Genomic DNA, 13,259 nt, shown 5'->3' on the forward strand with positions numbered 1-13,259 from the left:
TGAACCTTGCCATTACTCTGATGGTAAGATTCCTGCACTCAGCATCCACTTCTTCTAACCCCAGGCCTGTTCTTAGCCACCTATATTTTCTTTACTCTTCTATCCCCCACCAGGGCACATGAGAACTTAAGATCTGTTTTACAGCTCTTCAGGTACACTATCTCCAGACCTCTTTGCTTTATCATGCCATGGTGCCATTTCTACTCAACTATGGATACTTTGTGTTGATACAGGGCACCATGTGATCCCCTCCAAGATTTATGAACAGGAAAAGCAATACCAGCCCCTTCTGTGGCCCAGAGTGTGGGATAAGCATCTTAAGAGTAAGTACATCCCTCCCCAAATGTATCTTCAAGATCCTCCAAGCACCAAAATGGTTTTGGTTTCCTGAGTGGCAGAAACTTCCCTTATGTTAGTATCTCCCATCCTCTCTACACAATGGCTGATGCTGAACTACTATTCTCACACCATCACATTTTTCTCTTAGTATGTAAAGGGAATCTTTACCCTCATCAAAGCCTGGCTTTTGAAACTATTATCTCACAATGCACTAAAAAATTGCAGTCTGAAACTCAGGGATGAGCAATGATACATTTGTTCCAGGTCATATCTGTCTTCCCCTGAAGCAACAAGTTCAATTGATTCAATGAGTAGGAGTACAAGACAAAAAGGAAACAGATTATCAGGAGCAACTGGCAACAAAAATAGGTTTAATATCTTAAAAATATATAGGATACAGCTCGTTCTTCTATTTAGACAAAAAAATATTTTAAAGCATTTACCATGTTAAGGTCACCCACTGGTCTGGGTGGCTGCATATAGTGAGTAACAACAAACACTCTAGATCAGTTTCTAGTACCACGAATTTACTCTAAAACAAAATAATTTCCAAACCATAAGCAATCATTTTTGGCTACTTTCAATACAATAACACATCATCATGCCCAATCCTTTTTTCACTGGGTCTGAGAATAAAATACTGTGGCTGTTTTTTGTCTGGGTACCTGGGGGTTAACCTGAAACCCTATTATTTTTCAAAATTTATGGCTGGAAATTCTATGAGTCCAATTTCCTGCCTTAGTGAGTAGAGTATATAAGTTACATTAGTGAACAAAATTTAATATTTGAAGATTGAAGATATTGCTGGGTCTTGGAGTCATCTTTCCAACTATCAATGGCATCAGCCCAGTCTAGTGATGTAGCTGTAAAAGACTTAAAAGATTGTATTTAACCCATAGTGAACCCACAGTGTACTAGAAATGCTATTTTTTAAAAGACTAGAACATGATTATCTTCTGTACACCTCTTTCTGCAAAAATACGATTTAGAAAAAGGTTTGGTTAATCAAGGGTCCTGGTTAAAGAAAGTTGTATTAGTCATATGGATACTTATTTGAAGCTCACTGGAATGAGATTTTGAACTATATTAAATGAAATTTTATTTCAAATGATGCTACAAATTCTTAAACATTCCAGTAAGCCTTCTTCTTACTGAAAGATCTTTAAGATTGTTCACCATTATCATTTTGCCTTACTGAGCCTAGAATGCAATGGCTTTTATATTTCCAAATAAGCCTTAAATAAAGTGCTTGCAAGCTTTCACAGCAGAAAACTACTTATTAGGGCAGTGATGTTATTCTTAATTTTTTCCTGATTTTATTGTCCTGCCCTCATATTGTTCAGAATCAGTTCAATTCTTGCTCTCATTTGAGAGAAGTTGTCATTAGTTAAAGGGATTCTTTAGACAGGTCACTAGGAGCATCTTGCCCTTCCCCTCAATAATTATATTTTCTACTTAATGAAAAGCTTGTAGTTTAAAAACATCTCCAGTTATAGCTAGGCAAAAACATGAAAGGAAGAGCTACTTACATGAATATATGAGATTTCATATCTCTTTTAATTGCTAAACAAATTTTACAGACTTGAAAAGGGCAGTTTGACAGCCCTGGAGCAAAAGTCCTAGCGTATTAACAGTTGTAACCTTAACCTATTGAAAAACAGTATGAGGCCAAAAAAGAGAGCAACTCAGGGGTTTCTTAGGAATGGGAGTGTAAGAGGTCAAGAATGAAAAGTTGCATAGCAGTTAAGGCAATTACCTCTGTCAAGGGGAGAGCAAAGCACCCCTTTTTTCTTCTAATTTCTTCCCCCAAAGCTGGTAGAAATTGTCCTTACATCATTAAGATAGGCTTGGTGATTAGAGCAGAAATATTCTCATCCAACTCAACCACCAATTCCTCCTCTCAGAATTTCTTAGGGAAAATTACAATGATTGGTTTGTATGCATAGAAGGTGAGCCACTCTGAGATGCAGTTAAGGAAGGTTTGGGAATGTACTGGAGAATGTCTGAACGGTAGCAGGGATATTTCTAGCAGTAGCAGAAACAGAGAAGGCTGGGTGGTGTATGGATGAATGCCAGCCAGCAGAAGCCAAGAGTCCCAGCACAAGGTTTGTCTGCTAATCACATTCAAACCTACACCTTGCCAGAAAGCCACTTCCCAAACTCTAAATAATGCTTGCTTCAGGGGTCAATTTTTCCAAGAGCTTTCCTTGAAAAGATTTTAAATGGAAATATAAGCTTCATGCAAGCAATAAGGAAAAAACATGTAAATCTCTTCTCCACCTTGCATATGCTTTTCCTGCTGTGTTTTAAGCAAAAGAAAAACTCATCAAAAATGACTCCAGAGCCCAGACTCTGACCTCCTCAGATCCTGCTCCCTCTAATCAGGCCACAGTTGACTGACAGTCAGGAAATAAACTGTTCTTTGAAGGTACAGCCGGAGCAGGTTTACAGCAAATGACTAATATGATCTAATCTTCCAGCAATTTCGACAGTTTTCAATTCTGGAAGATTCTATATGTCTGTTTAACTTTCTGATTCTGTCCTGTGACTGCTCATTGAATTATCCTTCAAGATTCAATCTTCTCAAATATTGTAACCTTCTTCATTATCAAACTCCAGTATAATATCAGGACCCACAATGTGCCCAAGCCCCACAATACCAATCTGGATACATTGAAAAGCCAAAGAAAAGGCCTAACAGCTAAAGCTTTATTGGTAAGAGGGGTAGATAACCACTTATCCAATTAGCAAATTCTCATTGAACTGCTACTAGGTGTACTAGCCTCTGTTAAGTATTTGGAGTGGTACAATCATCCATCAATTTCTGAAATGCCTAAGGTCTGGTGGCCAAAAATCTACCTTCCCCATAAGCTGGATGAAGCCTGAAATCTCTTTAATAAGAGACAAAGTCTTTAATTTCATAATTGGAGATAAGCTTAGAGGGATGCTCTGTATGAGAGGGAAGAAAGTTGATTTAAATCCATACTAAGTCATAAATAATTATATTAGAGTGACTCCTCAGAGCAGATATTAATAAGAAGGAAAAAAGAGAACAGGTGAAGGGAAGGTGGAGGGGAGAAAGGAGGGAAGGAGGAGGGCAGATAACACAAAGAGAAAGTTGGAGACAGTAAGGAAGCTGGGGGAGGGGGATCCAAAAACTAACTTTGCCAGCTACATTGTTTTACCAAAGGCAATCTAACCTGTAACTCAAGTAAGCAACTTTGGGGTTTAAAAAGAAAGATACAAAATTCAGCTGGTGCTAGCCAGACTCTGCAAGAGTTTTACATTTTCTTCTAAATCCAGTAATAAATTATATACCCAAACGGTCCTGATTGAAATAAAAAACACTGCTTCAAGTGTAAAGCAGAATAAAATTCAAATCTTAAAATTGCAAAGGGTATTAACATATAAATTAGCTATTCCTAAAAGATTTTCAGACTCACCTGTGCATTTTCTTTGGCCCACTTTAATTACCTTTTACATTTGGAGCTTTATTTTATTTTATTTTCCATTATAAAAATTTATCAAGGGAATAATTTGAGTTTTTAGAGGTTTGGTTTAGCAAAGTAACCAAAAACCATGAAAACACTCTAAATTCTTTTTTAACCTACCAAGTAGGATGTAAATTAAATAAATCCTTTATTACTTTAGGAAAGAGGCTGTTTTCCTAAATCAGAAAAGTTGATTTCCAAGTCATGCTCTCTTACCTCTACTGCCTTGCAACCTGAAGGAGAACTGAATCTTACCAGGAATGGTTCTTCTGTAAGTCAAGGAGGGAAGAAGAGGCGATATCCTAAAACAGACTAGGTGGAGACTCTGAGCCAAAATCAGAGTCTGTGATACGGTGTGATCAACCAACCAGGGTACTTCTGAAAGTGAAAGGATGTTGCTAATTACTTGAGAACAAAAGGCATAAAATGAGACATGGGGCCACCCTAGTGATAAGGCAGTTTGAGAAACTACATTTCCCAGTATGCTCTGCCCCTTGAAAATCAAAAGGCCTGACTGGAGCAAACACCCTGGGATCTGTGTTTAGCACCATTTAAAAGGTAAATAGCATAGGGCTGAGTCTGATGTAGAAGCTTTCTCCTTCCATGGGATACTTAACGAGACACAGAAAACAACACCTGAGGTGAAATTTCAATGGATATTAAGTCTAGGGTGGAGCCTCTTTCTCCCTCACACTTCAAGTTTGCAGAGAGGTGAAGCTGGTAGAGCTGTCCACTGGTCCACAGCCCTGTTTCTCCTGGCTGCCATGCTCCCTCTGCCTCCCCACATTGCCAGCATCCCCACTGCTGCTAGTCTTTTGGGGGGATTGTGGGCCAGGTGCTGTTCCCATTCCACTTCAACCAACTTGTACAGCTCCATGGTGCCCTGAGCATCTTCCACAGATGAATGTCCACTTTTCCCAGTCTGCATGTCCTGATTCAGAAGCTTCTTGGTGAGACACTTCAGAGACATGGTGGCATTCTTCAAGCAGTGGGCCTTCCGGCTGGGGAGGGGAGGGATATGGGAGGTGTCGTGGGTGAGGGACTTGGGGTGGAAGTACTGAAGGGCTTTGAAGTTGTGGGTGGCATGCCCCCACTGTCTTCATTGTCTTCCCTGTGAGTATCTTTAAGATCTGGCTTTGAGCGATCTTGAAGGGTGCAGCATTCATCATGTACTGCTTCCAGATGCCACTCCATCTGGTCCAGTAGTCTACAATGGGGGGAGGGGAGAATGTACTCATCATAAAGCACATCTCCGTGATAATTGACAATGCTACATCAAGCCAAGGTACTGACATGCCCCTTGGGTCCTGTGCCCACCATCTCACAGTCAATTGCCACCATCTTCCTTGGCATCTCCTGGGATACTCTGGAGCATTTATTCTCTGAATGAGATTGGGTGGAGTTATGTGGGGACATTTTTCTGAGTAAGGTTCTTCTGGGGCCCCTTCTTCTAGGGGCAAATTGAGTGGCTCCTAATCTTTGGAAGGGCACTCTGGAACTCCCATTTTAGACTTCAATATTAGATCAGGTTTTGTATTTGTTTTGTTTACAATTTTGATACACAGGACTCTGAAATTTCCTAACATACAGTTCAGACCCCATCCGTCCTTATTTCTGTTTTAATTTTCAATGGTCTATGCAAGGGCTGTGCTTTTATAGCATGAAGGTTCTGCTAGAGAGGGAGTGTGTGTGTGTGTGTATGTGTATATGTATGTGTGTGTGTTATGTTATGTGTATGTGTGTGTGTGTCTAGTGGAGACAGGGGTTTCCAGATTCTCACAGAGTACATCTTTAGTTACAAAGCAGGAGACCACATTCTACATTGATGGAGCAGGTTCTGAAGCTCATCACCCTACCAAAAAGGAGACTAGCTATAGGGCTGACACACTGCTGCATTCATGATTCCATTCCCCTCCTAATTAGGAGGTGTTGAGATTGTAGTGTTCAGTCAGCTTCTGAGAATTTTTATGGTCCTTTTGTTCCTTCACTGATACTTTTAGAACCTTAAGGTAGTTGGTAAAAACAATGCTTATGTATAGCTGACAACATGAAAGGCTTTTATGAGCTCCATGGGAAAGAGACACTTCATATTTAAGAAGGAGAAATTAGAAGGGTTTCTTCCTCTCTGTCATTTCTCTGACAGACAGTAATGTCTCTCCTGCTGGTAGCTTTCAAGACAAGGAAATTTGTATGAGTTGCCATGAAATTCATTATCATACATTTATGCTCTAAAAATGCAATTGGAACCACTCTTCATGTGTTCCACATTTACAATAATTATCCAATAAAACCTTATCCACATAAATGACTAACAAGAACTCCAAGTGGGAAAAGAGATGTTTTTTCATTATTGGATCATATCTCAGAGCTGAGGACAATCATGGTACATAAGCCAAATACAGCCTTCTCATGGATGGCACAATTACCTTTCATTTGAGAATGCCTACTCCTTGCCAAAAGGCCTTTCTAAGCAAGATCCATTTGACAAATCAGTTGACAATCCACCCAGATCACCTGAGCTTTCATGCTCTTTCACTATGCTGAAGAAACAGCAGAAATGTGGGAGTTAGAGATGTAGGGGTTTAGGTTTGGCTCTGTGAGCAATCCATGGCATGACTTTAATGGGTTTCAGCATTCTGGTCTATACAATAAGACAAAAAATGCTACTTGAACACAGTAACACTTGAGCTTTCTGTTCCAAAAATGTCCAAATGTGATAGTAAGTATTACTATAATTTTAAATATATAAAATGTAATACAAATGCAAGATGAAATTATTCTTTTAACCCCAGAGGAGAAAGATCATCCAGTGGGGGAAAATCATGCCTAATTTTCTGTCCTGGAAGATATGCACAAAACTTTTGTACCATTAAACTATAGCTGTGGAGGCTTTTAATCAGTTACCAATTAATTCAGTTCTTCCTCTGGTTTCCCCTCCCTCCCAGGCTTTTTCTCTGTGAAGCTCACCTATTAATCTCCCCAATGATACTTCATTTTCTTCTTACAACTAATGCTGCTATTGAAAAGTCTGAGATTTACCTGATTCTTGATACTTTGTAGGTGCATTCTTTGTTCTTTCAGGACACTCAGAATTTTCTCTTTGATGCTCTTAATGTTCACTCTAGAGTATCTAGTATAGGTTTTCCTTTTCTCTCCTGTTTGACACTCTATGGCTCTTTACTACATTAAGTCTTTCATTATTTTTCAATTCTGGAAAATTTATTTCCATTATTTCTTAAAGTAACTACTTCTTCCTACTTTTGATTTTGTCTATTTCTTTGACTCCTTTTATTTGATATTGGAATTTTATTTTCATCTTCCATATCCTATGGATTTTCTTTCGTATTTTCTATCTCTTTATCTTTTCCTACTACCTTCTGGGAAAGTTCTTCAATTTTATCTTTAACTCACCAATTTTTTCTTTAGCTAAATTTATCCTGGGATTGATTCCATCAGTCATATTTTTTATTTCAATTATTATACTTTTATGAATAGAATTTCCACTCACACTCATGATAGAGTAACTGTCACTGGACTTGCCCTCCTACCATAAATGACTAGAAAACTAAGCAAAATATAGGAGACAACTGTTTTCAGACAATAGACAACAGGCAGTGCAAGACTGATTTTTGAAAGAGAAACAAATGAGGTAATCTCTATGATTGTCTCAGCTTGCTGCCTAGAAGCAATTTCTGGACAACAGCACATGGATGGAAAGTCCAAGCAGAACACAGTGATCTTGCTGATTTGAGGTCAGAGATCAGAATTCAGGGAGACTGAGGCAGCTATAATTAGTGGAGCAGAGTACTAGAGAGGAGAGACCTATACAAAGAAAGAACTACAGAAATTGGCATAGGAATTCCCTTTAGTCTTTGATACATACTGAGTTGTGCATGCATAGCATGAAATTCCAGTGAGGATGGGCAAAGAACAACTGCTGGAGAGCTGGAAGGTGAACAATTCCCAGAGCTCATACAGGACTAGGAAATGTTTGCTTTCCAGCCAGCCAGAGCAAAAAAATGTTGTAGAGTACCCAGGCACTTAAGTAGAGACCCCAGGATGATCACACATTAGTAGTATAGCTAACCTAGCCCTACAGTAAAGGCTATCCTAAGCCTGCCATAACAAAACTTACAAACAAGCCTTGAAAGTTTAAGGCTGATCTGGAAGTGATTTAACTGCCTCCCAAAACAAGGCTCAACATTCTTTAAGATAAAACACTAAAATCCAGGCACTCAACAATAAAACATCACAATATTCAGCATCCAATAAACAACTACTATACACGTGAAGAAGCAGGAAAATATGACCCATAACCAGGAGAAATATCAGACACAAAAAAAGACACAGAAATGACAGAGAGGATGGAATTAGCAGACAAAAAATTTAGAATACCTATTAAAATATTAAGGTTAAAGGTTAAAGGAAAGGTCATAGGTTAAAGGAAAATATTGCCATAATGAGGAAAGAAATGAGAACTATAGGAAAGGACCAAAGGAAAGAATTAGAGGTGAAAATATAATATTTGAAATGGAAATTTCACCGAGTAGGATTGACAGCAAATTAGACGCTGTAGAAAATGAGTACATTTTTAGATGCTGCAGTGGAAACTATCCAAATCGAAGCACAAGAAGGGGATGAAAAGTTGAAAAAAGATGAACAGAGCCTTAGTGATATGTGGGTCAATATCAAGTAGTCTAACCTATAAGTAATTGGAGTCCCAGAATGGAGGTTCAGAGAAAATATTTGAAGAAATAATGGCTGAAAGTTTTCCTATTTGATAATAACTGTGAATTCACAGATCCAAAAAATTCCACAAACCCAAGCAGTATAAGCACAAAGAAAATTATGTATAGGCACATCATAATCAAGATGCTGAAATTGATACAGAAAAAAAGTTCCTAAATGCAGCCAGAGGAAGAATAAGAATACCTTACATATACAGGAATAAAGATAAGAATGAGTACTTACTTCTTGTTAGAAAGAATATAAGCTGGAAAAGAATTCTATATCCAAGGTGGGGAACCTCCAAAAATAAAGACCAAATAAATACTTTATCAGGCAAACAAAAGCTGAGAGAATTTGTCATCAGCAAACCTGCACAAAAAGAAACACTACACCCAGTACCCAGATCTTAGTTTCTAATATCATTCTGCAATAAAAGGAACCAGGGCTCCTTGGAGAAATGGCAGACTCTAAGATTGAAAATGGAAATAGACTGAATGAGCCTGGAGCATCTTGTAATACCAGAAAGTAAGGAAGTGTTAGAAAAAAAAATGATGGGGTCATGTCAAAGAGACACAGCAATCAATTGAAAGAGCTCCCAGGGGCCAAAGTTGGAGTGATGTGAAAAAGAGAATAAAGTAGTATTAGATTATAACCCAAAGTGTAAAATAAATTTCCATAAGTCCATATTGGTGTTAATAAAAGATTTAGTAAATAAATAAATGGAGGATAATATACTCATAATAAACCTCCCATATAAAAGAATTCCAAATAATTTATGTAGATAGTCTCCCATCAAGGAGGTGAAGCATAATTCCCCACTCCTCAAATGTGGGCTGCACAAAATAACTCCCTTCCAAAGAGAACAGTAAGGAAAAAGAGGAGAAAGAGTAACTTTATAGTGGAGAAACCTGACAAACACTACCTCAGACAGATGATCAAGGTTAATATCATCAGTGATAAATCATGCTGATAGCATGTACCCATGATATGATGTGACAAGAAGGACATTTTGTGACTTCCTCCCAAAAATACATAACCTAGTCTAATCATGAGAAAAACATCATATAAACCCAAATGGGGGACAATCTACAAAATACCTGACCAGTATTCCTCAAAACGGTCAAAGTCATCAAAAACAAAGTCTGAGAAACCATCACAGCCAAGAGGGACCTAAAGAGACAGGATAGGTAAATGTAATATGGTATCTTAAATGTGTTTCTGGGAATGAAAAAAGACATTAGATTAAAAACGAAGGAAATAAAAAAAGTATGGACTTTAGTTAACAATGTATCAATATTAGTTCATTAGTTGTGACAATTGTGCCATACTAATGTAAGATGTTAACAGTAGGGGAAACAGAATGCAGGGTATATGTAAACTCTCCATACTATCTTTGCAACTTTTCATAAATCTGAATCTATTCTAAAATAAAAATATATTTGAAAAGAAATGATAAGAGAATATTTTTAGGTTGATGTAAATTGCTATGACATGGAAACTGAGGTTTGCACAAAGAAATGAAGAGTGTCAGAAATGGTAAATATGTAGATCAATATATATTTTATGGCTAATATTTTTCATCTGATCCTTTAAAATTATCTTATTTTATTTCATATTACTAACTTATTACCTTAAATATTTAAGTATATTTACCTTGTATATTTTAAATTATTAGCCCATCCATTCCAATAATTCTGCATTGAATGGCATATATTTTCAATTTGTTGTCCTTTTCTATAGTAGTCATTCATCCCTCTCAGAAATCTAGGTATACTTACTCCTGTTTCCTGGGGGTATCAGCTACTACATCTAATAAATGTATATCAAAAAAGGGCCAAAGGCCAGGCCCTAGTCTAGTCCTAGTGAAGAGTCCCAGATACCACAGAACTACTGTTACTCCTATATCTTGGCACCTTATGAGGCAACTCATCTGGTCAGTCACCTAGAGTTGCAGAGCATCAGATCTAAGAATTTGGAGAGGGGTAAGGGGAGGAATGAATGTCAGAGGAAAACCAGTTAGTCCACCCTTATGCTCATCAACTTACACTAGTAAGACTTTTGCATTGCCCATCTACTCATAGTCTGCTGACACAGGCAGTTTGGGCTATTGTCCCTGATTTCTGTCATGAATGAGGTAAGCAGTAATTATACTAAGGTTACACAAGGGAGCGAAAGAAATAGGGCTCTAGAAGTTTTGTTCTTTTTTTTGTATTTTTGTATTTTTATTTTATTTTTTTATTATGTTATGTTAGTCACCATACAATACATCATTAGTTTTTTTTTAAATAGTATCCCATACTTTATTTTTATTTTTTTAAGATTTCATTTATTTGACAGAGAGAGACACACCGAGAGAGGGAACACAAGCAGGGAGAGTGGGAGAGGGAGAAGCAGGCTTCCTGCTGAGCAGGGAGCCCGATGCGGGGCTCGATCCCAGGACTCTGGGATCATGACCCGAGCTGAAGGCAGACGCTTAACGACTGAGCCACCCAGGTGCCCCTACATCATTAGTTTTTGATGTGGTGATCCACGATCCATTGTTTTCGTATAACACCCAGTGCTCCATGCAGTACATGCCCTCCCTAATACCCATCACCTGGCTAACCAATCCCCCATCCCCTCCAAAACCCTGTTTGTTTCTCAGAGTCCATAGTCTCTCATGGTTCATCTCCCCCTCCGATTCCTCCCCCTTCATTTTTCCCTTCCTTCTCCTAATGTCCTCCATCCTATTCCTTATGTTCCACAAATAAGTGAAACCAAATGATAATTGACTATCTCTGCTTGACTTATTTCACTTAGCATAATCTCCTCCAGTCCCACCCATGTTGATGTAAAAGTTGGGTATGCATCCTTTCTGATGGCTGGGTCATATTCCGTTGTATATATGGACCACATCTTTTTTATCCATTCATCTGTTGAAGGGCATCTCAGCTCTTTCCACAGTTTGGCTATTGCAGACATTGCTGCTATGAACATTGGGGTGCATATGGCCCTTCTTTTCACTACATCTGTGTCTTTGGGGTAAATACCCAGGAGTGAAATTTCTCAGTCATAGGGTAGCTCTATTTTTAAATTTTTGAGGAAACAACACACTGCTTTCCAAAGTGGCTGTACCAACTTGCATTCCCACCAACAGTGTAAGAGCGTTTCCCTTTCCCCACAACCTCTCCAACATTTGTTGTTTCTTTCCCTGTCCATTTTTGCCATTCTAACTGGGGTAAGGTGGTATCTCAATGTGGTTTTGATTTGAATTTCTCTGATGGAAAATGATGATGAACATTTTTTCATGTGTCTGTTAGCCATTTGTATGTCTTCTTCAGAGAAGTGTATTTTCATATCTTCTGCCCATTTTTTGACTTGATTATTTGTTTTTTGGGTGTTGAGTTTGAGAAGTTCTTTACAGATCTTGATACCAGCCCTTTATCTGTAGTGTCATTTGCAAATATCCTCTCCCATTCTGTGGGTTGCCTCTTTGTTTTGTTGACCTTTTCCTTTGCCGTGCAGTAGCTTTTTATCTTGATGAAGTCCCAAAAGTTCGTTTTTGCTTTTGTTTCACTAGCTTTTGGAGATGTATCTTGAAAGAAGTTGCTGTGGGTGATGTCAAAGAGGTTACTGCCTATGTTCTCCTCTAGGATTTTGATATATTCCTGTCTCACATTGAGGTCTGTCATCCATTTTGAGTTTATCTTTGTGTAGGGTGTTAGAGAATGGTCGAGTTTCATTCTTCTGCATGTGGCTGTCCAATTTTCCCAGCAGCATTTATTGAAGAGGATTTTTTCCATTGCATGTTTCTTCTTGCTTTATAAAAGATTATTTGACCATAGAGTTGAGGGTCCATATCTGGGTTCTCTATTTTGTACCATTGGTCTATATGTCTGTTTTTGTGCCAGTACCAGGCTGTTTTGGTGATCACAGCTTTGTAATATAGCTTGAAATCGGACAACATGATGTCCCCAGCTTTGTTTTTCTTTTTCAACATTTCCTTGGCAATTCGGGGTCTTTTCTAAGGCCATACAAATTTTAGGATTGTTTGTTCCAGCACTTTGAAAAATGTCATTGGAATTTTGATCAGGTTGGCATTGAAGGTATAGATTGCTCTGGGTAGCATAGACATTTTAACAATGTTTATTCTTCTGATCCATGAGCATGGAATATTTTTCCATCTTTTTGTGTCTTCTTCAATTTCTTTCATGAGCGTTCTGTAGTTCCTAGAGTATAGATCCTTTACCTCTTTGGTTAAGTTTATTCCGAGGTATCTTATGGTTTTTGGTGCTATTGTAAATGGATTCAATTCTCTAATTTCTCTTTCTACAGTTGCATTGTCAGTGTATAAGAAAGCAACTGATTTCTGTGCATTGATTTTGTTTCCTGCCACATTACTGAATTGCTGTATGAGTTCTAGTAATTTGGGGGTGGAGTCTTTTGGGTTTTCCACATAAATTATCATGTCGTCTGCGAAAAGAGAGAGTTTGACTTCTTCCTTGCCAATCTGAATATATTTTATTTCTTTTTGTTGTCTGATTGCTGTTGCTAGGACTTCTAGTACTATGTTGAACAATAGTGGCAAGAGTGGGCATCCTTGATGTGTTCCTGATCTTAAGGGAAAGGCTCTCAGCTTTTCCCCATTGAGGATGATATTCGCTGTGGGTTTTTCATAGATGGATTTTATGAACTTGAGGAATGTTCCCTCTATCCCTATAC

General features: G+C 38.1%; 1 protein-coding gene and 1 pseudogene across 2 annotated transcripts in view; one reads left to right on the forward strand and one right to left on the reverse strand.

Annotated features, from left to right (window-relative positions):
- The first annotated feature begins 249 nt into the window (after positions 1-249).
- The window catches only part of TNMD (tenomodulin), a 98,396-nt gene continuing 85,386 nt past the window's right edge, over positions 250-13,259 (forward strand). For both annotated transcript variants that reach the window (XM_073885909.1, XM_073885910.1), the window contains exon 1: positions 250-323. In XM_073885909.1, the coding sequence (XP_073742010.1) occupies positions 261-323 (63 nt within the window). In that variant the 5' untranslated portion in view covers positions 250-260. The remainder of the gene's footprint in view (positions 324-13,259) is intronic.
- Positions 4,519-5,246, reverse strand: LOC112821071 (interferon-stimulated 20 kDa exonuclease-like 2 pseudogene; annotated as a pseudogene).

The sequence above is a fragment of the Callorhinus ursinus genome, unplaced genomic scaffold, assembly GCF_003265705.2.
Source record: "Callorhinus ursinus isolate GAN/ISIS: 27379988/994484 unplaced genomic scaffold, GSC_fseal_2.0 scaffold67, whole genome shotgun sequence".
In the NCBI taxonomy this organism is placed as follows: domain Eukaryota; kingdom Metazoa; phylum Chordata; class Mammalia; order Carnivora; family Otariidae; genus Callorhinus; species Callorhinus ursinus.